General features: G+C 47.3%; 1 protein-coding gene across 3 annotated transcripts; it reads right to left on the bottom strand.

Moving 5' to 3' along the window:
• Positions 1-20,840, bottom strand: MMP28 (matrix metallopeptidase 28). Of its 3 annotated transcripts, none has more exons than XM_033172199.1 (8): positions 20,574-20,837; positions 14,630-14,706; positions 12,496-12,683; positions 9,429-9,650; positions 7,689-7,934; positions 6,023-6,172; positions 3,857-4,024; positions 1-430 (listed from the first exon to the last, which is right to left on the bottom strand). In XM_033172199.1, the coding sequence occupies exons 1-8, from the start codon at positions 20,679-20,681 to the stop codon at positions 33-35; spliced, it is 1,557 nt and encodes a 518-aa protein (XP_033028090.1). In that variant the 5' UTR covers positions 20,682-20,837; the 3' UTR covers positions 1-32. The 3 variants fall into 3 exon arrangements, with proteins under 3 accessions (XP_033028090.1, XP_033028091.1, XP_033028093.1); XM_033172200.1 differs by lacking the exon at positions 20,574-20,837 and adding an exon at positions 15,556-15,575; XM_033172202.1 differs by lacking the exon at positions 6,023-6,172 and having other exon boundaries at positions 20,574-20,840.
• Positions 20,841-22,292: the final 1,452 nt, after the last annotated feature.

Below are 22,292 nucleotides of genomic sequence, written 5' to 3'. Positions count from 1 at the left end.
TTATGAGAGCCGTTTGAAATTTCTGCAGAAGCTCAGACCACCGCCTGGTTGAGGGCCGCATCCTGGCAACCTAGCCACCCTAGCTGGGAGGCCCATTTCCCACTTTCCACCACCCTCAGCGTATCTGGGTTGAATTTCCAGAACCGGTCGTTTCGGAAGAAGTAAACGAAGCCGTCGGGACGCGTGAGAGCGCCGTTCGCCATGGCAGGCACCCCTCCCCAGTCTTTCAGGCTCCTGGGGTAGTATGGCTCTACCTGGAGGGACTCTCCGCTCACCATGTAGTATTTGGGACCTTTGAAAAGAACCAGGTGGTGGAGGGGCTGGAAATAGAGCGCTGTGTCGGGGTGTCGGGGGAGGTCCCCAGTGCTGCTGCACTTCTGGGGGAAGCCGGCATCCAGGGAAGAGCCTTTGTAGCGCCAGCATCGGCCACCTGCAGGGGGAGACAGAGAGCAGGGTGAGGCAGGGCAGGACTTCCTGGCAGTAAGAAAAGTTCAACAGTGGAACGGGCTCCCTTGGTGGTGGCCTGTCCTTCATGGGAGAGGTTCTCAAACACAGCTTGGATGGCCATCTGTCAGGGATTCTTTAGCTGCGATTCCTGCAGTTCCCTTGGGCTCCCTTCCACCTCTATAATCCTGTATGGTTCTTTCAATTAGGCAGGACTGGGTTCTAGCTGTGGCCCTCCAGACCTGGTGCTGGACTCCAGATCCTATCAGCCCCAACAGCCAGCATGGCCAATGGTAGCTGGAGTCCCTGAAGCTAGAATAATAAAATTGTGGAGTTGGGAGGGGTCGTCTAGTCCAGCCCCCTGCAATGCAGGAATCTTTTGCCCAATGTGGGGCTCGAACCCACAACCCTGAGATTAAGAGTCTCATGCTCTACCACCTGAGCTATCCCTCCAGTGCTGTTGTGCTGAAGTATAAAGACATACTTTTGGAGACTATGAAAATGTCTAAACACACACACACAGTGTGGAAGGTTTAATTTATGTTCCCCAAGACTTATGATCTTTAAGTTTAAAAGACTACAAAGTGTCTAGAGCAGTGGTTCCCAAACATTTTTGGGCCACTTCCCCCTCGGTTCCATAAACTCACCCCCCCCCCCGGGTGCCTCACCCTACACTATAAAAAGCTTTATTCCAAATAGCGGTTTGCATGACCCACTAAGGAAGACCATAACACAATAAATTTCAAAGGAGTAACCATTAATTGCACATTTATTCAAAATCCAATTGCCTCTTAGTCCCCTCTGGGGAATCCCACCACTCCCCAGGGGCAGTGCCACATCTAGGAGCCACTGACTTAGAGATGAGAGAGAGAGAGAGAGAGAGAGAGAGAGAGAGAGAGAGAGAGAGAGAGAGAGAGAGAGAACTTGAAGATGAACTAAAAATCATTCAAAGTTCTGCCCCCAAATGAACTTAATTCACTATCAGTTCACCTGGCAATTCTGGGGACTGAATTCAGGGAAGGACAGAGATCTTTGGACTATTCTGAACGAACTTTGTTCAGCTGAAATTGTTCGTTCCAAGCGCTGTGTCAGGTGACGGGGAGAGAAGGAAACTGATCCAGTGTCAACATCAAGCCCGGCAAGTACTGACACCGTTTACTACACCCCACTTTCTTTCTGATTTCAATAAAAACGTTTGCTAGTTAGCAATGGCTGGCCAGGTATGTACAAGGTTACAGGTGCTGCTTTTATTCTTTTGACTTAAAAAAAACAGGGCATTATTTCTAAGTGTACTTACGCCATCAGGGCAGCATGAAGCAAAGCCTGCTTTTATTCCTGTAGACATAAAATGTGAAACTGCACGTGCTCAGAGGACTTATTTCCTTTTTTCTTTTTTCTGCCAAGGTTGACAAACTGAGGTTTTTTTAAAAAAAGATTTTGGTCTAGCAGGAATATAGAAGTATGGAATGAAGGTAATGTGTGTGTGAGCGGGGGGGGGGGAGAAATGTTAATTGTATGCTTCACAAATGACATAATGCACATGGCTATCTGAGCCGCACTCCCCATAAAAGTTCATTAAGTCCTGGATACTAGAATTCCAGACTGCACCTCAGCTAACAGCCAGCAGATGGCAGCAGGGTCTACCTTATGATCCTAACAACGCAAATCTAATGCACATTTAATTTAATGGGAAGCCAATTCTCGGGAATTCAAAGAGAAATTGATTTTGAATAAGCAGGTGTATGACTAGAGTCTTGGAGCAGGTGCCAAGGCTCTGAACAACAGGGATTCCAGCTTAAATTCATACAGCCCAGTGGGGTAAGATGACTGAGCTTGGAAACAGAAGTTCTTGGTTTGAATCTGAGCTGTGAGCTCTCTAGATATGTGGTTCCCAACTGGTGGTCTGCGGACCCCAAGAGGTCTATGTAACTCACCCAGGGGGTCCGTGGCACTATTCACATAACAAATGCTACCTCAGACATATCAAAATTGTCAAAAGTAGGGGGTCCATGGCTTGGCTTTTGAAAAAGTACATAGTACTAAGCTAATTGAGGGATGCAGGTGGCGCTGTGGGTTAAACCACAGAGCCTAGGGCTTGCCGATCAGAAGGTCGGCGGTTTGAATCCCTGCGACGGGGTGATTTCCCATTGCTCGGTCTCTGCTCCTGCCAACCTAGCAGTTTGAAAGCACGTCAAAGTGCAAGTAGATAAACAGATACCGCTCCAGCGGGAAGGTAAACGGCGTTTCCGTGCGCTGCTCTGGTTCGCCAGAAGTGGCTTAGTCATGCTGGCCACATGACCCGGAAGCTGTACGCCGGCTCCCTCGGCCAGTAAAGTGAGATGAGCGCTGCAACCCCAGAGTCGTCCGTGACTGGACCTAATGGTCAGGGGTCCCTTTACCTTTACCTTTACTAAGCTAATTGGGAACCACTGTTCTAGATTCCCCCTTCAGCCTCAATCTACCCAATAAAAAAATGGGTGTGATAAATGCAGAGATGGCAGACCTTGGACTCAGAGGCCAAATGTGTGACTCTAGGCCTTTCTATCTGGCCCTCAGGATTCTCCAGAGGCCACACCTTCACCAACCCTACTTTGCCCCTCCTCCCCCTTGAGTGCTTCTTGCCCGCCTGGTAACTTCTCTGGTGTCAGGGTTGAGCCAGATGAGGAGGAGTGGTGGCAAGCCCCCCCTGGTGAGGCTGCACCCACTGAAGAACCTGGGGAATTGGAGGAGTTCATACCTGGAGAAGACTGGTGGCGCACTCCTTGGAAGAGGAAGAGTCAGATGGAGAGGGGGAAAGACCAGAACAGGAGGAGGAGGAAGTCGAGCCAGAATCAGGCCCTTGTGAGGAGAGAAACAGCCCTTCCCCTCCTCCCTTCTCAGCTGTAGAGCGTAGAGCTGAGAGACGCAGGGAACAATTAGAGGCAGCTGCATCTCGTAAGAGATGTGGTTGCAGGCCAGCTACTTAACAAAGGCTAGCTCCTCCCTTCACTAGCACCTGCAACTGACATGCTGAGTGCGTGGTTGCTCTTGCTCGTTCTGTTCCTGACTCCTGGCTTGTTCCTGACCCTCGGCTTGTTCCTGGTTCCTGGCTTTTCCCTGACTGACTTGGCTGGTTCCTGACTTGGACTGTTCTGACTTCGGCTGGCTTCTGACCCGGACTGTTCGACCTTGGCTTATCTGACTGACTGCTGCGCTACAGCACGCCAACTTGTTGGCGCCCTAACATCTGGTATCTCGATAATCGTTAGCATGTTCTTGAAAGGCAGGGCACTGCTTTTATGTCCAAATCACAGATGGGAAGATGGAGGCTTACAAAGAGAGGAGCTTTCCTAAGATCATTCGGAAGTGCCAGGATTATGTTAAGATCTGTACTGTGGACTCCCCACCTCACAGACAACTCCAGTCAAGCTACCTTTGAAGAAATAGAACTTCCCATCTTCCTCAGAGAAGGCTGCAGCATCAATGGTGGACGGGAGCCCTGGCCACATGGCTCGGAGCAAGTCTGGACCAGTAGCGTTACCTCCTTTGGAAACAATCCAGTAATGGCCGCCTTTGAATATATAGAGATTGTCTTCCAGGTCTGTTCAAAAATAAAGAGAAGGTGTGTGAGAGGGTCCTGTGTCTTTGAGCGAGAGATCAGAAACCCAGGAAATCAGGGTTCCTGCAGGAATATACAGTGGTACTGTACCTCAGGTTACAGACGCTTCAGGTTACAGACTCCACTAACCCAGAAATAGTACCTCGGGTTAAGAACTTTGCTTCAGGATGAGAACAGAAATCACACGGCGGCAGCAGGAGGCCCCATTAGCTAAAGTGGTACCTCAGGTTAAGAACAGTTTCAGGTTAAGAACGGACCTCCAGAACGAATTAAGTTCTTAACCCGAGGTACCACTGTATCAACATGAGAAGAGCCAGCTGGATCAGGCCATTGGCGCACCTAGTCCAGCATCTTCTTCTTACAGTCGCCAACCAGATGGTTGTGGGGAGCCTACAAGCAGGACCTGAGCCCAAGAGCCCTCTCCCTTCCTGTGGTTTCCAGCAACTGGTATTCAGAAGTACTGCTGCCTCTGGCTGTGGAGTCAAGAGCACAGGCATGTTGGCTAATAGCTGCCCATAGATTTATCCTCCACCACTTTGTTCAATCCTCTTTTTAAAACCACCACTGCCCCTCTGAGGGAGCGAGTTCCATAGTTTAATTATGAAGAAGGACTTCCTTTTATCTGTCCTGAATCTTCCAACATTCAGCTTCGTGGGATATCCACAACTTTTCGTACTCAGAGGGAGGGAAACTTTTCTCTGTCCACCTTCTCACAATTGTATGAACTTCTATTGTTCTCTTACTCACATTTTCTCTAAACTAAAAAGTTCCAAATGCTGTAACCTTTCTTCACACGGGAGTCGTGATATTCCCTTGATCAGTTTGGCTGCCCTTTTCTGAACCTTTAAATATCCTTTTTTGAGATGAGGTGACCAGAACTGCACGACTCTGATAGGGCATTGAGGAGTTTACTTGGGCTGTCTGGAGGGGGGGCAGGGAGCTGTCTGGAATTCTGAAGATACCCCACCACCACCACCACACCCCCAGAATCTGCCCCAGTGGCTCATGTCGTGAGAGTAGAATCTACCCCAAGCACACTTTCAATTGCAGATTTTACCCAGAAGTAAACATAATCCTTCCTGGATATTGCCACCTGCATGGTAGCAAACATGCCGGTTATCCTTTATAGGTTGGGTTTGTTGTTTTCTAGGTAGAAAAAGATTATGACATGTATGGAAGAAACTCCAACACAAATAGATCCTGGGAAGAAGACTGAATTGGTTATAGTGTTCTCTTTCTAAAAACAGAACAGGGCATAAATTATTCCCCAGAAATTCCCAACAGAGTCCTCTGTTTGGGGAATGTTTTCGTCCCAACCAATGGAAAATACTGGGATAAAAAACCACATACTTCTCATGCAGTTTTCCACAGAAAAACTGATGCAGGGAAACAAAAATTAAAGTGCCCTTCTCCTGACACAACATACACACAACTTGGTTTAGGGATAATTTGTGTAGCCTGAGATCCATTGGAATTTGGCTTCCCTTAGGAAAATGCCCCAGAAAGCAGTCTGTGCAAAGTTTCTTACAGCACAGTCCTAACCATGTTTACCCAGAAATATGTCCTATTGAACATATGGGGCTTACTTCCAGGTAAGTGGGGTTAGGATCACGGTCTGCTGAAGAACCTGTTAAGGAGCTTTATTAATTTACACTTTTTAAATCTAAGCATTAAAAAACCATATTTCTTAGGTAGCAGGGTGGGGTACAAAATAAGACACCCAGAGTGGCTGGGGAAATCCAGCCAGATGGGCAGGGTATAAATAAAAAATTATGATGATGACACACAAACTCCAGAAAGGTCATTCTACCATAGGTGAAAAGAAATGAAAAATTGAAGTATTTAATCCAATCAAAAAAACTTTAAAAGGTTGTGCCTAATGCAATAGGACAGTCTGCACAGGGAATTTTACTGTCCAAGTTTGGCCCTTTGGCCACCACCCTGCACCCGTTCTCCAGCCGATGCACTATCTCTTCTTACCCATGGTTATGGCATCAAAGAATGACCAGCAGTAATGAGAACTGTGGTCACCGCCCTGGTGCTCAGTGCCTTCAAGATCCTGGCTCCAGTCCTGGAAGTGAGCAAATAATTTTCCTGGGAGCTGGACCACAGACCCCCGGGGAGGCTTGCCTGCCAAAAACAAATCACAAGGTTCCATCAAAACAGTCACTGGGTTTGAATGTCTATTCTTGGAAAGTGCTCATGGACACTGCCTATGCCAAACTTCCATGTTCAGAAGCAGTGTACCACCAGGCTAGAAATAAAATTTAAAAATCTGGGTCTATGCAAATATGTGGTATTTAGCTGTGCAACCTGTCCCGGTTTTAAGGCTCAGGGTGGGTCAGGGTCGAAGCAGAGGGCGAAGGGCACACTTGGTGTATATAAACAGGCAAAGTTGCATAAGAAACGCAGTCATCCCTCATAATCCACACTCTTTTGAATTCTGCAATGCAGTTTCTCAGCTAAGCTGCTGTGATTCCTGCATTGCAGGGGTTTGGGATCGATGACCCTTGGGGTCCCTTCGAATTCCATGATTCATTGATTCTATGATTCTTAGTAATGTATACAAAAACGTATATACTGTACAGTATTAGTGAAAGCAACATAAAAATGCACTATATTAGGCAAAACTGCATACAAGAATGTGAGCGTCAGCAGAAATTTTGCACTAAAATGCTGGTGCTTTTTCAGGAGGACTTTTAAAAGAAAATCTGCAAAATGTTGTGGAAATGAACGTAAGAATGGAAAAATTAGAAACTGAGGACACCTCCCCCCCACCACAGCACCACAGCATCACATCGGTTCTCCCAAAGAATCATGAGGAGTTTGCTATGGGTGCTGAGAGTTGTTTGGCTGCCCCTTTTCCTCTCGCACAGCTACAACTCCCAGGGTGGTTTAATTTTTCATAGGGTACTCTGGGAATTGTAGTTCTGGGAGTGGAATAATGGAGTCCCCTAACAACTCTCAACACCCTGGAGAAACTACAGCTCCCAGAATTCTTTAGGGGAAGCCATGACTGTTTAAAGTGGTTCCATGCTGCTTTTAATGTATGGGACGAAGGTGGCCTGAGAGAGACAAAAACTGCCAGATTCAAGCATCCCTATTTCCCATCCCCATTCATATGATTCACATGGTTGGAAAGGACCTCAAAGCAAATCCATTGCAACCACCTGAAATCTATTTGCCGCAATTTCCCTGCTAAGTGATCACCCAGCCTCTGCTTCAAAACCCCTAACAAAGGTGTGGAAAATGATATACAGTTTTGTGCTGAGAACCCACCACCTTCCAGGGCAGTTGGTGCAACTGTCAAACAATCCCTAGTTTACAGCAGTTCAGCATCATCCCACTTGAGAAACCATGGATCTGTGTTCCTCCTCCTTAAGAAAACAGGTACAGGATGTGGTAGTGGTGAGAGCCAGTGGGGTATAGTGGTTAGTGTGTGAGACTAGGACCTGGGAGAAACTAGGGTTCAAATCCCCCCACTTGACCATGAAGTTCACTGGCTGTGACCTGGTCTACCTCTCAGGCTTGTCGTGGGGATTAAATGAGGGGAGAGAATTATGTACGCCACCTTGAGCTCCATGGATGAAGAGGTGAGATTTAAAGACAATCAAATAACAATAAATCACAAGCGAGCCACATTTACCGTATAAGTTCTGGACGGACAGGATGTCATCCCAGTTCAGGACAAAATCCTTGCCCAGCTTCTTGTAGTAAGGGGACATGAGGGCACTGCGCACAGGGGAGTGCTCCAGGCCCAGCGTGTGGCCAATCTCATGCGCCACCACCACAAAGAGGTTGCGCCCCTTCCCGCTGTCCAGCGACCACCTCTCGTCGTTGTCGAAGTGAGCCTCACCCCGGCGGGGGAAGAAGGCATGTGCCAGGGCGCCCCCTGGGGGTGAGAGAGGAGATGCCATTAGACCTCCCAAGCGCAACCGTCTTTTGCACATGGCTCATCCACATGTTAAAAGACAGGAGTCCTCTTCGTAGAGACCGAATGATTCCTTCTCTTCATTAAAAATACTTGTAAACCACCCTTCATTTTCCACAGAGACCACACGAGGCACGGATTAAGCTAATCATGCCAATAATCATGTTTTAAAAGTGAAGCAATCTCGAACCCTGGATCCTGTGGTAGTTCCCCTGGCCAATGAAATTGACTCCAACCCTGCTCTTCCTCACAAGAAGCTGCAGTCAGACTCAAAATTGCTAAACACTGGAAGTTTGCATTGGGTCCCTCTAGGCATGGGTGGTTTGGGAAGGTGTGGGGCATTGCCTTGCCTGAGCATTTACGGTAATGGGATCAAAGAATTTTAGGATCGGAAGGGACCCCAAGGGTCATCTAGTCCAACCCCCTGCAATGAAGGAATCACAGCTAAAGAATCCCCAATGTACGGCCATACAAACTCTGCTCAAAAACTTCCAGTAAAGGGGAGTCCACCACAGAGGGTTCTAAGAGAGATTTCAAAACAAGACCATGTTGATGTTGTGTGATCTCCGTCAATACGCTTTGTAAATAAAACTAGCACACTGCACTTCACATGCCTCTCTGTGGCGAGGCTACTTTATCAACCTGTGACTCTTACATCCAAAACATCCCTTGGAGGAATCTATTTTATTACGATCCCTGTAAAAATGAATTGAGATTTCTGTTTCTTTTATTAATGCACAGTTCATTTCTTTGTTGTCTTGTTTGTGCATTGTTGTTTTTGAACACTCAATCAGCACAACTGTAAAAGAAACGATCAGGAGTCCCTAACCTTTTTTTGAGGGGTTGTGGTCCAGAGGCATATTTGGAAATCTGGTTAACTGTTGTAGACACTGCAAAGTACCCATTTCACCAAAGCACGAAACCAAACCTTCCCGCTGAGGCAAAACACTTGGAAGTACAGTCGTACCTAGGAAGTTGAACAGAATCCGTTCCAGAAGTCCGTTCGACTTCCAAAACGTTCAAAAACCAAAGCACAGCTTCTGATTGGCTGCAGGAAGCTCCTGCAGCCAATCAGAAGCTACAGAAGCCCCATCAGATGTTCGACTTCCAAAAATAGTTCACAAACCGGAACAGTCACTTCTGGGTTTGCGATGTTCAGGAGCCAAAATGTTTGGAAACTAAGCTGTTCGACTTCCAAGGTACGACTGTACTTGGAGATGCTACAGTATCAGGGACTGAACCTGGAACTATTCCACTATTGGGCCATTGCCCTTCCACAAGGCATGGGTGGGAGACTTGCAGCCCTCTGGGTGTTGTGGGACTCCCAACTCTTACCAGCATCAGCCAGCCTGGCCAGCATCAAAGGATTATGGATGTTAGGAGCCCGGCAACATCTGGCAAGCCAGGGCTTTGCCATCCCTGTTCCAAGGGCTTACAAAGGGAGAACAGGAGTACCTGGTCCATCAAAGGCGTTGTCCACACCATCGTTGTGGTCCCCGTGGAAGAAGGTCAGGCGGATGTCGGCGGGATCCCCCGCAGCCTCCCAGAAAACCAAAGAGGAGACATTGCTCCAGAGCTCAAAGGCTGCTTTCACTGCCTGGCGCACCTGCTGCTCAGGTAAGTACCGGGGCCAGTTCACCACCCGGTAAGTCAGGTGTCGCTTGTACCATTTGCCACCTATGAAAAGGAAGAGACAGAATCATAGATCGGAGGAGTCGGAAGGTACCCAAAAGGTCATCTCGTCTAACCCCCTGCAATGCAGGAGTCACAGCTCAAGAATACCTGACACGTGGCCATCCAACCTCTGCTTTAAAATCTCCTACGAAGGAGAGTTCAATGCCTTCTGCTCCACTGTCAAACAGCTCTTACTGTCACAAAGTTCTTCCTAAAGCTCATTTGAAGTCCTCGTGAAAACCCACCAGCATTTTAGTGCAAATTCCTCCTAATATACACAATTTTGTATTCAATGTATCCTAACACACACATTTCTGCAAGGCAATTTTGCCTGATCGTATGAATTTTTGAGCACTGTTTTCACTAATATCTGCATTTTTATGCACCTTGTACCCTAAGATCTGCATTTTTCCCTACCCTCATTACTCAGCTGCAGAACTGCACTGCAAACTTCGGAGGAATGCGCACGGCTGTGTTTCAGTTTGCGCGTTGTTTTGGAAATGGCAAAATCAGGTAAATTCCCTTTTAAACATGAACTGAATCAGGCTTCTCTCCCCTCCTAACTCCAGACAAAGAGACAAGAAAGTATTCTTTTAGCTTGAAAACCTCTTACAAAAATGTTCCCTCTCTGTTGGAGGGAGGGCTGGCTTCCTGCTAGGACACAGGATAAACAATGAGCTCACAAGAACGATTGAGGCAGATGTCAAGGGAACCTAGAATACCTCTGATTGGGGCTGGGAGGGAATAAAATATTATCATTATCATTTATATGTTTATGTGCTGGTTACAGTGCACATGCATATAATAATATGCAAAGATTGCTTGTCTTTTTAACAGAACCAGTAAACAAATAACTCTCTTCTTACTGGGAATCATAGAATCATGTACCGGTAATTTTACTTTCTGGGAAAGAATAAAAACTCCATGCTGATAAACTTGATATCAAGATTTTCAGAATATTCCCTTGGACACAGTCTGTCAAGAGCCTGATGCTTGTCAAGACATGTTTGGTAATCAGGCACTCTCCTGGGCTGGAAGACTAATAAAATGGTAAACATAAATTGGCCTCCCCCCCCCCCTAGCCTCAAATGACTAATGCAGGCTAGCAAACAATTGTTGTGGCCTCCTGTGTCACTCACCCCCACCAATCTCCCATCTCCCATTGCAACCTGCAGCAGGGCTGAAAAGTCACACCTAACCCTGGGCGTGGTGCAAACCTGCTTTAACTCCCCCGAAGCAATTGCAGCAATTAAGATTTCGTTCTTGAAGCATGACTCAAACATCTGAGCGCTGCCCTCGAGGATCCCTGGAATGGATTCAAGCTGTAGTCATGTTCCCAGAGGGAAGATACACATATTTCTAAATGCCAAGCCAATCCCAGGTGTTGTTTTTTTTTTTGCAGGAGTGAGTTGGAGGGCAGTGGAGGAGCAGTTAAGATGGAGCTACTGTCTGGTCCTGAGGGATGCTGGTGGCGCTGTGGGTTAAACCACAGAGCCTAGGGCTTGCTGATCAGAAGGTCGGCGGTTCGAATCCCCGCGACGGGGTGAGCTCCCGTTGCTCGGTCCCTGCTCCTGCCAACCTAGCAGTTCGAAAGCACTTCAAAAGTGCATGTAGATAAATAGGTACTGCTCCAGCGGGAAGGTAAATGGCGTTTCTGTGCGCTGCTCTGGTTCGCCAGAAGCGGCTTAGTCATGCTGGCCACATGACCCGCAAGCTGTACGCTGGCTCCCTCAGCCAGTAACGCAAGATGAGCGCCGCAACCCCAGAGTTGGACACGACTGGACCTAATGGTCAGGGGTCCCTTTACTTTTACTGTCTGTTCCAGGGGGTCCTTCTGGTGCAAAACTCTTCTGTTTGTCCTGTGATTTCTAGGTAAGGATCCAAGATGTTTTTCTTGTGTCCCACTGCTCTCCGCCACCCCCCGGAAAACCTGCTGTATACCCGCCGGCATATAGTTAGGCTTAATTGCAGAAGGGTGTGAGAATGTGGGAGTCGTGCCAACAGAGTGGTCTGCTTCATGTCAGAAAGGACAGACATGTGAAAACTACACAGAGGCAAACTGGGCCGCAGAGTCCTGGCTTTCTCTTCCCCTGCCGTTGGGAACAGATGCTGCCTTGTCAGGCACAGTTTGAGGCCTCCTAGAGCAATTGCCTAATCTCCCCATTTTACATTTCCCACGGCTGGCCTAAAGCACAGCTGCTCATTTGGCTGTCTAGGAAAGATCTCCAGGCAGGGGATCCGGTAAACAGGGAAAGTCCTGTCCCAGCACCTGGATTTTCCCAATGCAAAAGAATATTGTTCAGAGCTTACTTTAACTGCTCATAAAAACAAGACCCAGACTGTGGTTTTCATGGTGCAAAGTGCTGGCTGTGAACTATGACATCCTAAATATCAGTAGTTCAGGAGAACCGGAACGCCCAGGAGACTGATGAACCTGCCTGGTCTTTAAGATGGTCTCCACAGGCCATTCTTTCCCACCTGCCAAGCTTAGCAAGGATTAGCATGGCCAGATGTCCTGCTTGACAACAGGGCTGGGCGATATCTGGTTTTCAACAACATGATATATCAGCAGCTACATATCACAATATACTGATATATCACGATGTCTGGAATCTATCTTGGCCGCTTCTTCCTTCCCACCTTAGGGGAGAAAGAAGCAGACGAGAGACATTGACCAGCCCTCCATCTGAGCAAGCCCCCACACCACTCTGGCTCACACGAGCTGGAGGGGCAGGGAGGCTTCCACCACACCAGAGGCCATGGCACAGGAGCGAGAAAAGAGGGGCAACGAGAGGGGGGAAAGTGCTGTTTTAAAACACCGGCAGAGGAAAGCCCCAGAAAGACTTACTCTGATGAGAGAACCGTTTCCGACGCCTCCTCCTGATTGCCCTTCCCAAAAGCATCGAATCCACCCGGTCCTTCCACGCGGATCGGCTGTCTAGGTCATTCACGCCGCAACGGGGGAGGCTCATGTGGCGGATGGTGGAGGCGTCGAGGGCACCGCTGAGGGGCAGGTGGTACACCCACTGGAATTCCCTGGAAGAGAGGAGGAGGAGGACTTGGTTGGCGGATGGTGCTCATTGGTCTGGGTCTCTAGGTTGAGATTCGCATAATATACTTCAAGCGCATGGCTTCCCCAGGAGAGTCCTGGGCACAGTAGCTTTCTCCTCACCAAACTACAATGCCGGCAGCCATCACAAACTACAGTTCCCAAGATTCTTTGGGGGGGGGGGGAAGAAGCCATGTGCTTTAAATGTAAGGGTGTGTGTGGCTTAGGTCTGATTCTCACCTGGGATGCAAGAGGCCACAAGTTCCCCTGGGGAACTGAGGGCTGTACCTTGAATGATGGGCCACAGCTCAGCAGTAGAGCATCTGCGTTGCATGCAGACGGCCCCGGGTTCAATCTCCAGGGAGGGACTCATGTCTGAACTCCTGGAGGGCAGCTGCCAGTCAGTGTGGGCAATCCTGAGCTGGGTGGACCTGTGGTCTGACTCTGGATAAGACAGCTCCCCATGTTCCCATTTAAACTAGCCCTTTATTCAGATCCATGAGGGCTAGAATCTTGCCTAATTTTGAGGGGAAGAGCTGCAGTAACAGAGGCGACGTTCTGTATGCCAAAGGTCCCAGGTTCTTAGCTGCTTAGCAGCCCGGGTGCAAAATTTGTTTATTTAATACATTTATATCCCACCTTTTCTTCCAAGCAGCTCAAGGCGGTGTGCGCATGTTTCTCCCCTTCCCCACTTCACCCTCACAACAACCCTGTGAGGTAGGTTAGGCTGAGAGGCAAGGACTGGCCCTCAGGGTCACCCAGCTGAGTTTCATGGCTGAATCAGGACTGGAACCCTGGTCTGCCCCCCAAGACCCTAGTCCAGTGCTCTAACCACTACACCTCACTGTCCCCTTCACCCACAGTGGCATCATATGATTGAAACACACAATGTAACTTTATGGCATTTGTTTTTTGAACAGGGAAGTACTTTCAATTGTGGGCTTTGGCGGCGACAGTGGGATAAGGGCGGAGGGAGAAAATTTAAATAATAAAAATAATAATAAATTCTCAGAAGGAGTGTTTGAAGATGGCTGGAGTCCAGAATGCAGCAATGGCATTTCTGGAATCTTCCAGCTGGGCCCGAACTGCAACGTTTGTACACATCTTGTCCTCCACAGGAGGCTAGGCCCATACAAGGGAAAACGACAGAGCAGGGGCCTCACTCTGTGCTCCGAGTGAGAGAGAGAGGGAGAGCAGCAAGGCCGAGCAGAACGCGATGGATTTTACAGGCCAGGCTGCGATTCCAACGCAGCTGTCTTAAAGCAGAATGTCTTAAAGCAGTTGAAGTAAAATTAACATGCGGGCCTCCAGAATCTGCCTGGCGCTGCCCTCCCGAGGCAGCCCACTCACTCCGCGTCGTAAGAGAGAGCAAGCAGGGAGACGACGCTTTAATAAAATGTGCACGTGTTAATTTATGGACCCCTCCAGGCAGGCGTTTTATTGTGGGCGTGTTCTGCAACAAGGCCTTGAATCAATAATAGTGCCCTAGCGGTGGGTTTATTCTGCTTTATGGGTCGTTTAGCAATGCTCCCCCACGGATGACACATGAATGCTAATGCATCCCAATAGCTAGACAAGTACAAAACACCAGAATGCTCATGGGGAAAAGCTCCTCTTCCTCTCTCATAACACTAGAACTCATGGGCAAGGTGGTGGCCTCGTGCCCTCAGACCTTGCAACATCATTGGGTGCCCCAGTGCCTCCTAATGTTGTTAGACTCCCATCAGCGCCAGTAAGCATGGTCAATGGCCAGGGACAATGGGCCTTGTAGTCCACAACTTCTGGTGGGCACCTCGTTGGCTAGCCCTGGACATATAAATAAAATGGAAGAAGGAGGAAGCGTCTCTCCTTGCATGCTCCATCCCACATTGACAAACTTGGGACAAGGCCAGATTGACGATGGTGGCAAGCACAGGACAGTCGTCATACTTACCTAATGGCCTCTGAGAATTCAGCTGGATCCAACCCTCGGTGCATGGACCCAAAGTAGCCATATTTTCTAAGGAACTTCTAAAATCAAATGGAGAGGGGGATTAAAAATTAGATCAAGATTGTCAGAAAATGTTGATCTTATGCACAGAGAATCCTATTGCCCAGAGATTATGCAGTAAATATTGTTATGTTATGTTATGTTATGTTATGTTATGTTATGTTATGTTATGTTATGTTATGTTATAATACAGTGGTACCTCAGTTTTCGAATGTAATCCATTCCGGAAGACCGTTTGAGCTCCGAAATGTTCAAAAACCGAAAACTCAAAATGGAAGCCTCAAACTGGAAAGCTCAATACAGAAAACTCAATACGGAAGCCGCATGGTATGTTCGACTTCCAAGGCGCATTCGAAAACTGAAACGTTTCAAATGGAGACGTTTGAAAACCGAGCTACCACTATATTATATTATATTATATTATAATCAGGCTTCCTCAACCTTGGCCCTCCAGAGGTTTTTGGCCTACAACTCCCATGAACCCTAGCTAGCAGGACCAGTGGTCAGGGATGATGGGAATTGTAGTCTCAAAACATCTGGAGGGCCGAGGTTGAGGAAGCCTGTATTGTACTGTATAGTATTGTATTATATTATTATAAATTCATACACCGCCTGATTGTAAGAAACCTCAAAGTGATTTACAAATAGAAGAAAACAAGGACATTTTTAGAAGAAGAAAAAACACAAATTAAAACATTCAGAAAAATTAAACCACCAATAAACTGCTTTTCACAGGGGAGTAAAATGCTCCCTGTAACTGGACCCAGTCAGCAGCCTGGTTGCAGCATTCTGGAACAGCTAAAGCTTCCAAACACTTTTCGGAGGCATGGTGGTGGATCTTGATGTCACTTCAATTTCTCTTTGTGCACCTTTTACTCCTGCCCAGAAGCGGTTCCCTTTTCGAACTGCAAAAAACCCCGAGCTTTTGTTTACAGCCCATTCAGTCAGGCTGAGCCTAGCCTCTTCATTCCAGAGTGAGTTTGTGTGCCGGCTCTGTTCTCCCTTCCCCTTATCAGTCCTGATTCCGGACATAAACAGCGCCCCATGGAACGAAAAAGCAGAGGCCATAATTTTTTCCGTTTCTCTGGAGAGCCAGGCAGTCATCAGAGACCCTCCGCCCCAAGGCCTGCTAGATGTGAGATGCCACATACCTGGGACAGCAAACCTGGGGCAAGGGGGATGGAGAGGAGACAGAAGGGTCTTTGTTTTATTTTCATTTTTTGCTGCTGTTCCTCTGTCCTTGCAGCAAAAGAGGGAAATCCAGGCAAAATGAGGGGGTGGGAATTATTGCTATTGTTTTAATTTATTACCCGCCCTTCACCCTAAAGGGCCAGGGAGAAGACTTTTCCTGGCCCCAAAAGACTCGTATCCGTTTTCCTCTTGTGCATGTTGGAGGGTATGTGTCAATTTCACTAATGCTGGACCACTCAGAAATACTTAAACTAGCCTTTCCCAGCCAGGAGTGAGTTCCATAGGAGTGAGTTCCATAGTCTAACCATGTGCTGCATGAGGAAGCACTTTTATCTGTCCTGAATCTTCCCACTTTCGGCTTCATTGGCTGCCCATGAGTTCCAGCGTAGTAAGAGAGGGAATTTTCTGCATATATTCTGGATATATTCTGCTTCAGCTTGTTTTGAGACACTACCACATTGTTGCTGTCCAGAAGGGTTATAGTGCAACAAAAGCAGGACAAAAATTAACCAGAACATTTGTAATATGAAAGAGTTACGGGATTTCAGCAGGACGTTACTGCGTTTACACTGACTGGAAATGAAGCAGGGTGACCACCCTGAAACCTTTGCAGGAACAAACAGTACTGAAAGCAGAATCGTGTGTGGCTGCCCCAAAAGCACTATGGGCACATGAATGTGTGATAAAAAATATGTCTGAATTTAATTGGAGAACCTGAATTTGCCAGCATGTGAATGAGTCAGTGTGGTGTAGTGGTTAGAGCATGGGTAGGCAAACTAAGGCCTGGGGGCCGGATCTGGCCCAATCACCTTATAAATCCGGCCCAGGAATGGTCCGGGAATCAGTGTGTTTTTACATCAGTAGAATGTGTCCTTTTATTTAAAATGCATCTCTGGGTTATTTGTGGGGCCTGCCTGGTGTTTTTACACGAGCAGAATGTGTGATTTTATTTAAAATGCATCTCTGGGTTATTTGTGGGGCATAGGAATTCATTCATCCCCCCCCCCAAAAAAAATATAGTCCGGCCCCCAAGGTCCGAGGGACAGTGGACTGGCCCCCTGCTGAAAAAGTTTGCTGGCCCCTGGGTTAGAGTGTCACACTAGGACCTGGGAGAGATCAGGGTTCAAATCTCCCACACAGTCACATGGAAGCTCACTGGGTGACCTTGAGCAACAGTCCGGCCTCTCAGCCTAACTTATCTCACAGGGTGGTTGTTGTTGGAATGGTGCATCCAAAATGTTATGCAAATGGTTAATGCTATAGCATAGAATCTTGTGATGTCATATATACTGAGGCATCCCCCCCCCAGTTCAGTTATCAATTATGTGAGAGTTTTAACAGTAAGAACAGCAAGTGTGTTGTGTTATGCTGCTACCTGTCCTTGGAGTCAGTCTGTAAATATCAGTCAGTCTCAGATACAAATTTGTGTAAAATATGTTTCAGTAACACAAGTATCAGCTACCTCTCTTGTACATTCAATCTGACCAGAACATCTACAGCAGGTAAAAGTCGTATGTTGTTTTTAAACTTTGAAAAGCAAGTGTTGCATAGTTTTTCTAGGAGAAAAGAGAATTATTATTTTTTTTAAAAGGGTCAAACGACCCAGGGCAACTTCTGAACAACTCTGTAAAGTACAATTACCACGGTTGTGGGGGTTGAATGTGAAGTGAGGAGAAACATGTACGCCACCTTGAGCTCCTCGGAGAAAATATGGGATATAAATGCCATGCAGTGCAACTGGACCCCACCCCAAAATGGCAAAATCTGGAAGCAGCCTGTCTAATCACAGCAGGGCACTGTGTATGAGCTCCTAAGCTAAGCAGGTCAGGAAAAGTCTTCTCCCAAAATAGCTGGAGGTGACATGATGATGATGAAAAGCATAACTGGTGGACCACAGTGATGTTTGTCATTAAAGTGCTTGAAAAGGAACATGAGATTTCTACCTCTGCATGCTAAAAACATACAGCTTGTTTCAGGTGTGGCAGTGAAGTTGTGCCCCCAATTTTAATTCAGGGGGCAGGTGGGAGGTACTTCAGTGATCATGAAATTTGGGGGACACTGGGGAAAATGTATCCAGTATGCTGCTAAGAAAAGCATGCATAAAATATACACAAAGTGGTGTGCACTGTCCTCCTGCCCCCACAGCGACACTATGATGTAGTTACAGGTAGGTAGACGTGTTGGTCTGCCATAGTCAAAACAAAAAACAAAAATTAAAAAATTCCATCCAGTAGCACCTTAGAGACCAACTAAGTTTGTTCTTGGTATGAGCTTTTGTGTGCATGCACGAGATCTGAAGAAGTGTTCATGCACACGAAAGCTCATACCAAGAACAAACTTAGTTCGTCTCTAAGGTGCTACTGGAATAATTTTATTTTTATTTTTTATTTTGTTTAGATAATATAGAGGACAGCTTTCAAGGCTCTGCCCTTGATCCTGAGGCCATAGCAAACAGCCTCTCTTAAGACTCCAAGCAGCCTCTCTTCCCCCACCCCGCTCTCCCTCCAAGCCTGCAAAGGAGGAAATGCCCTTTTCTATAGAATATTCCATAAGGCAGGAAACAAACAGGAGACCTTTCCATAGCACTCTGCCTCTCAGATCCTTGTTTAGCATAATGGAGGATGGGTTGAATACAGACAAAAGAAAGCTCTCCAGATGGTGTGGGCCAGAGGCTGTGCTCCAAAAGCCATGCCAGGAAGGCATGTAAAGAAAGAGATGTATTGAGCGCAGATGTATTGTGTGCTTTTTAACTTGTTTATAAGGGATCTGCTGCAGAGTTAGGAGTGAAATGGCCACGTTTGCTGATGACGCTAAGTTGTTTGGGAGTAACCAATCTTAATTTCACATATAGACTCACGGGTTGTGAACTGGAGGTGACTGACCAGGAACGAGACCTTGGGGTTGTAGTGGATAGCTCAATGGAGATCTTAATGCAGTGTGCGTGCGGTAGCCACGAGAAAGGCAAACTCCATGCAAGGGATCATTAGGAAATGAAATGAAAATCATAGGACTGTAGAGCTGGAAGGGGACACGAGGGTAAAAGTAAAACTGCCAATATCATAATACCGTTATACTGTACAAATCTATGGTGAGACCGCATTTGGACACTGGTCGTCTCACCTCAAAAAGGATGTTGGAGTGACTCCCCTATGGTGAAAGGTTGTAAGGTTTGGGACTTCTTAGTCTAGAGAATAGAAGAGTAAGAAATGACTCGAAAGAAGTTTATAAAATGATATATGGGCACGGAGAAGGTGGACAGAGAGAAAAAATTCCTCCCTCTCATAACACTAGAACTCATGGGCATCCTTTTTTTAATTAAAAAAAAAAAAGAACTCATGGGCATCCAATGAAGTTGGAAGTTTCAGAACAGATAAAAGGAAGGACTTCTTCACACAGTTGAGAAACTATGGAACTCACTCCCACAGGAGAGATGTGCCAGGCCAGGCACCTTCATGGTACAGCTTCAGGAGAATGCAGAAGACAAGCCTGTTTATCCTGTCTTTTGATACTTGAGGCGTATATTTTTAGAGTCCTGCTTATTTCTGTAATTGTAAATTGCTTTAGACAGTTTTTTTAAAAAATATATTGTGTTTTAATTTGTTGCCCTGGAACATTAGGGAGAAGGACAGGTAATTAATTAAGAACAGACACACATCCCTTTGAATTCTAGGAACATAGGAGACGGAGTCAGATCGTTGATTCATCTAGCTCAGTACTGTCTACATTGACTGGCAGAGGCTCTCTGGGATTTTAGACTGGGGGGGGGGGGTCTCTTCCAGCCCTACCTGGAGATGCCAGGGATTGCGTTTGGGGCCTTCTGCAAGCAAGGCAGGTGCTCTAGCACTGAACTACCAACCTTCGCCTAAAAATCAAAAAAGATTCCAGTCCTCATGTCTGTGGATAAATGGCACAATTAAATAGTAACGTGGGTAGTTGCTTCAGACTGAGTTAGACCATTGGGTCCATATGGCTCAGTATTCCCTACTGGCAGCAGCTCCCCAAGATTTCAGGCAGGGCTCTCTCTCAGCCCTACCCGGAGATGTCAAGAATTGAACGTGGGACCCTCTGAATGCAAGACAGATGCTCTGACCACTGAGCTATGGGAGCTGTCACTCAGTTTCCTTTCCCATCAGGGCATACCTGTAACTCATAGCTCCCTGCTGGAGTCTTGTAACTTTCTGTCACACATTTATTCCTCTGATTTATGATAGCATTGGGGACGCATCTCGGCACAAGCTAAATCAGAATAAACCTACCAATGATGTCCTGCTGTTGTGCCATAATTATTGCAGGAAACACCCAAATTAAAATAAAATAAAAACCCACCAGTCTGGAGGTGCCCAGGAAGGCGATATTTCTCCGCATGCTGGTGTTTCTGAAAGTTGGACTCTGCCTCAGAGCATGGCATCTGAGCATGTGCAGAGTACTCTCTGGATAAATGGCACAATTAAATAGTAACGTGGGCAGTTGCTTCAGACTGAGTTAGACCATTGGGTCCATATGGCTCAGTATTCCCTACACTGACTGGCAGCAGCTCCCCCCCCCCTCTCTCACACACACACACAATTGAGTAAGCCCAGGTTTTAAAAACAGAAACTCATTTGCATGCAGTTAGTGAGAAGAGTTCATGAGCACCTCTTTCTTGGGAAGAAATCTGGGCATTAACCCCTCCCTTCCCTGCTCTTGGGAGCCTCACCTCCGCCTCCTGCTGGCTCTCAGCCCCCGCCCGGCCGAGCCCCGCGGTGTCTCCTCGGGAGTAGAGCCGCGACAGAAGCAGGAGAGCCAGGATCGGGGCTGCAGCCATCGCCCTGCCGGATGAGAGCTGCTCTCCGGAGCTCCGCTCAGCCTCCTTCTCTCCCTCCCATCCGGCGGCGCCGGCTGAGCACGCCCAGAGGAGACGGCAGGAAGGCAGGCAGGCAGGCAGCTGGCGGGCTGAGCAGCTCCTGCCCTCGCACAGAGACACACAGAAACGCAACCTCGGCGAGGCTTTCCCCTTTTCCTTAGTCTGGACCGCCTGAAGGGGCCACTCCCCTTCCCCACTCGGCGTCTTTTTGCACGGCAGGCAGAAATCCAACAGGGGTAGCCAGGGCCGGATTTAGGTTTAATGTGGGTTAAACCACAGAGTCTAGGGCTTGCTGATCAGAAGGTCGGCGGTTCGAATCCCTGCCACGGGGTGAGCTCCCGTTGCTCGGTCCCAGCTCCTGCCCACCTAGCAGTTCGAAAGCACGTCAAAGTGCAAGTAGATAAATAGGGACCGCTCCTGCGGGAAGGTAAACGGCGTTTCCGTGCGCTGCTCTGGTTCGCCAGAAGCGGCTTAGTCATGCTGGCCACATGACCCGGAAGTTGTCTGCGGACAAACGCTGGCTCCCTTGGCCTATAGAGCGAGATGAGCGCCGCAACCCCAGAGTCGGACACGACTGGACCTGATGGTCAGGGGTCCCTTTACCTTTTAAGCTACTGAAGGAATGGGGCCCTTTATATGTCCTGCTGTCCTTTGTCAACAACAAATTGTCGCTGTTTTTTGTGTTGAATATATGCTATATGGTAATTTATGGACCTAGTAGGTATCTAACCAGTGATATTTTAGGGAGCAGGCTAGCAGGCAGGTCCCATTACTTACATCACAGGAGCACAACACAAAACACTGTTGCTGTATGTGGGTTTTATTTTATTTGTTTTTTATCTTATATTTTGGAACTGTACATCCAGGGTTTTTTCCTTTAAATTTTTTTGGGGCCCCCAAGAGAGTGGGATCCTAAGCTGTAGCTTATTTAGCTTATGTAAATCTGGCACTCTGCGTCTTTTTGCACGGCAGGCAGAAAACCAACGGGTAGCCAACACCCGTGCATTGTGATTTGCCCCTAATGAAATACCTCGAAGTGTGCTAGTGTTAAAAAAGGACAACAAACAAAACGATATTGACATATATTTTCTCTTTCTCGCTCTAATATATATTGTTGTTGTTGTTGTTCAGTCGTTCAGTTGTGTCCGACTCTTCGTGACCCCATGGTCCAGAGCACGCCAGGCACGCCTATCTTTCACTGCCTCCTGCAGTTTGGCCAAATTCATGCTAGTTGCTTCGAGAACACTGTCCAACCATCTCATCCTCTGTCGTCCCCTTCTCCTTCTGCCCTCCATCTTTCCCAACATCAGGGTCTTTTCTAGGGAGTCTTCTCTTCTCATGAGGTGGCCAAAGTACTGGAGCCTCAACTTCAGGATCTAAATATATATTAACGATTAATTAACTATTAACAGTATTAACATATTAATAAATCCTAAGGCATTTCATATACATCATACTGTGTGTATATGTGTGTGTGTGTGTGTGTGTGTGTGTAAGTTAAATGATTTCACACAACAAAACAAAACCATTTCTCAGATGCAGAGTGAGATTTCACAAAAGTCCCCTTAATAG

The sequence above is a fragment of the Lacerta agilis genome, chromosome 15 (genome assembly GCF_009819535.1).
Source record: "Lacerta agilis isolate rLacAgi1 chromosome 15, rLacAgi1.pri, whole genome shotgun sequence".
Lineage (NCBI taxonomy): Eukaryota > Metazoa > Chordata > Lepidosauria > Squamata > Lacertidae > Lacerta > Lacerta agilis.
Note: the sequence above shows the minus strand (reverse complement) of the source record. Positions and strands in the feature narration are given on the sequence as shown.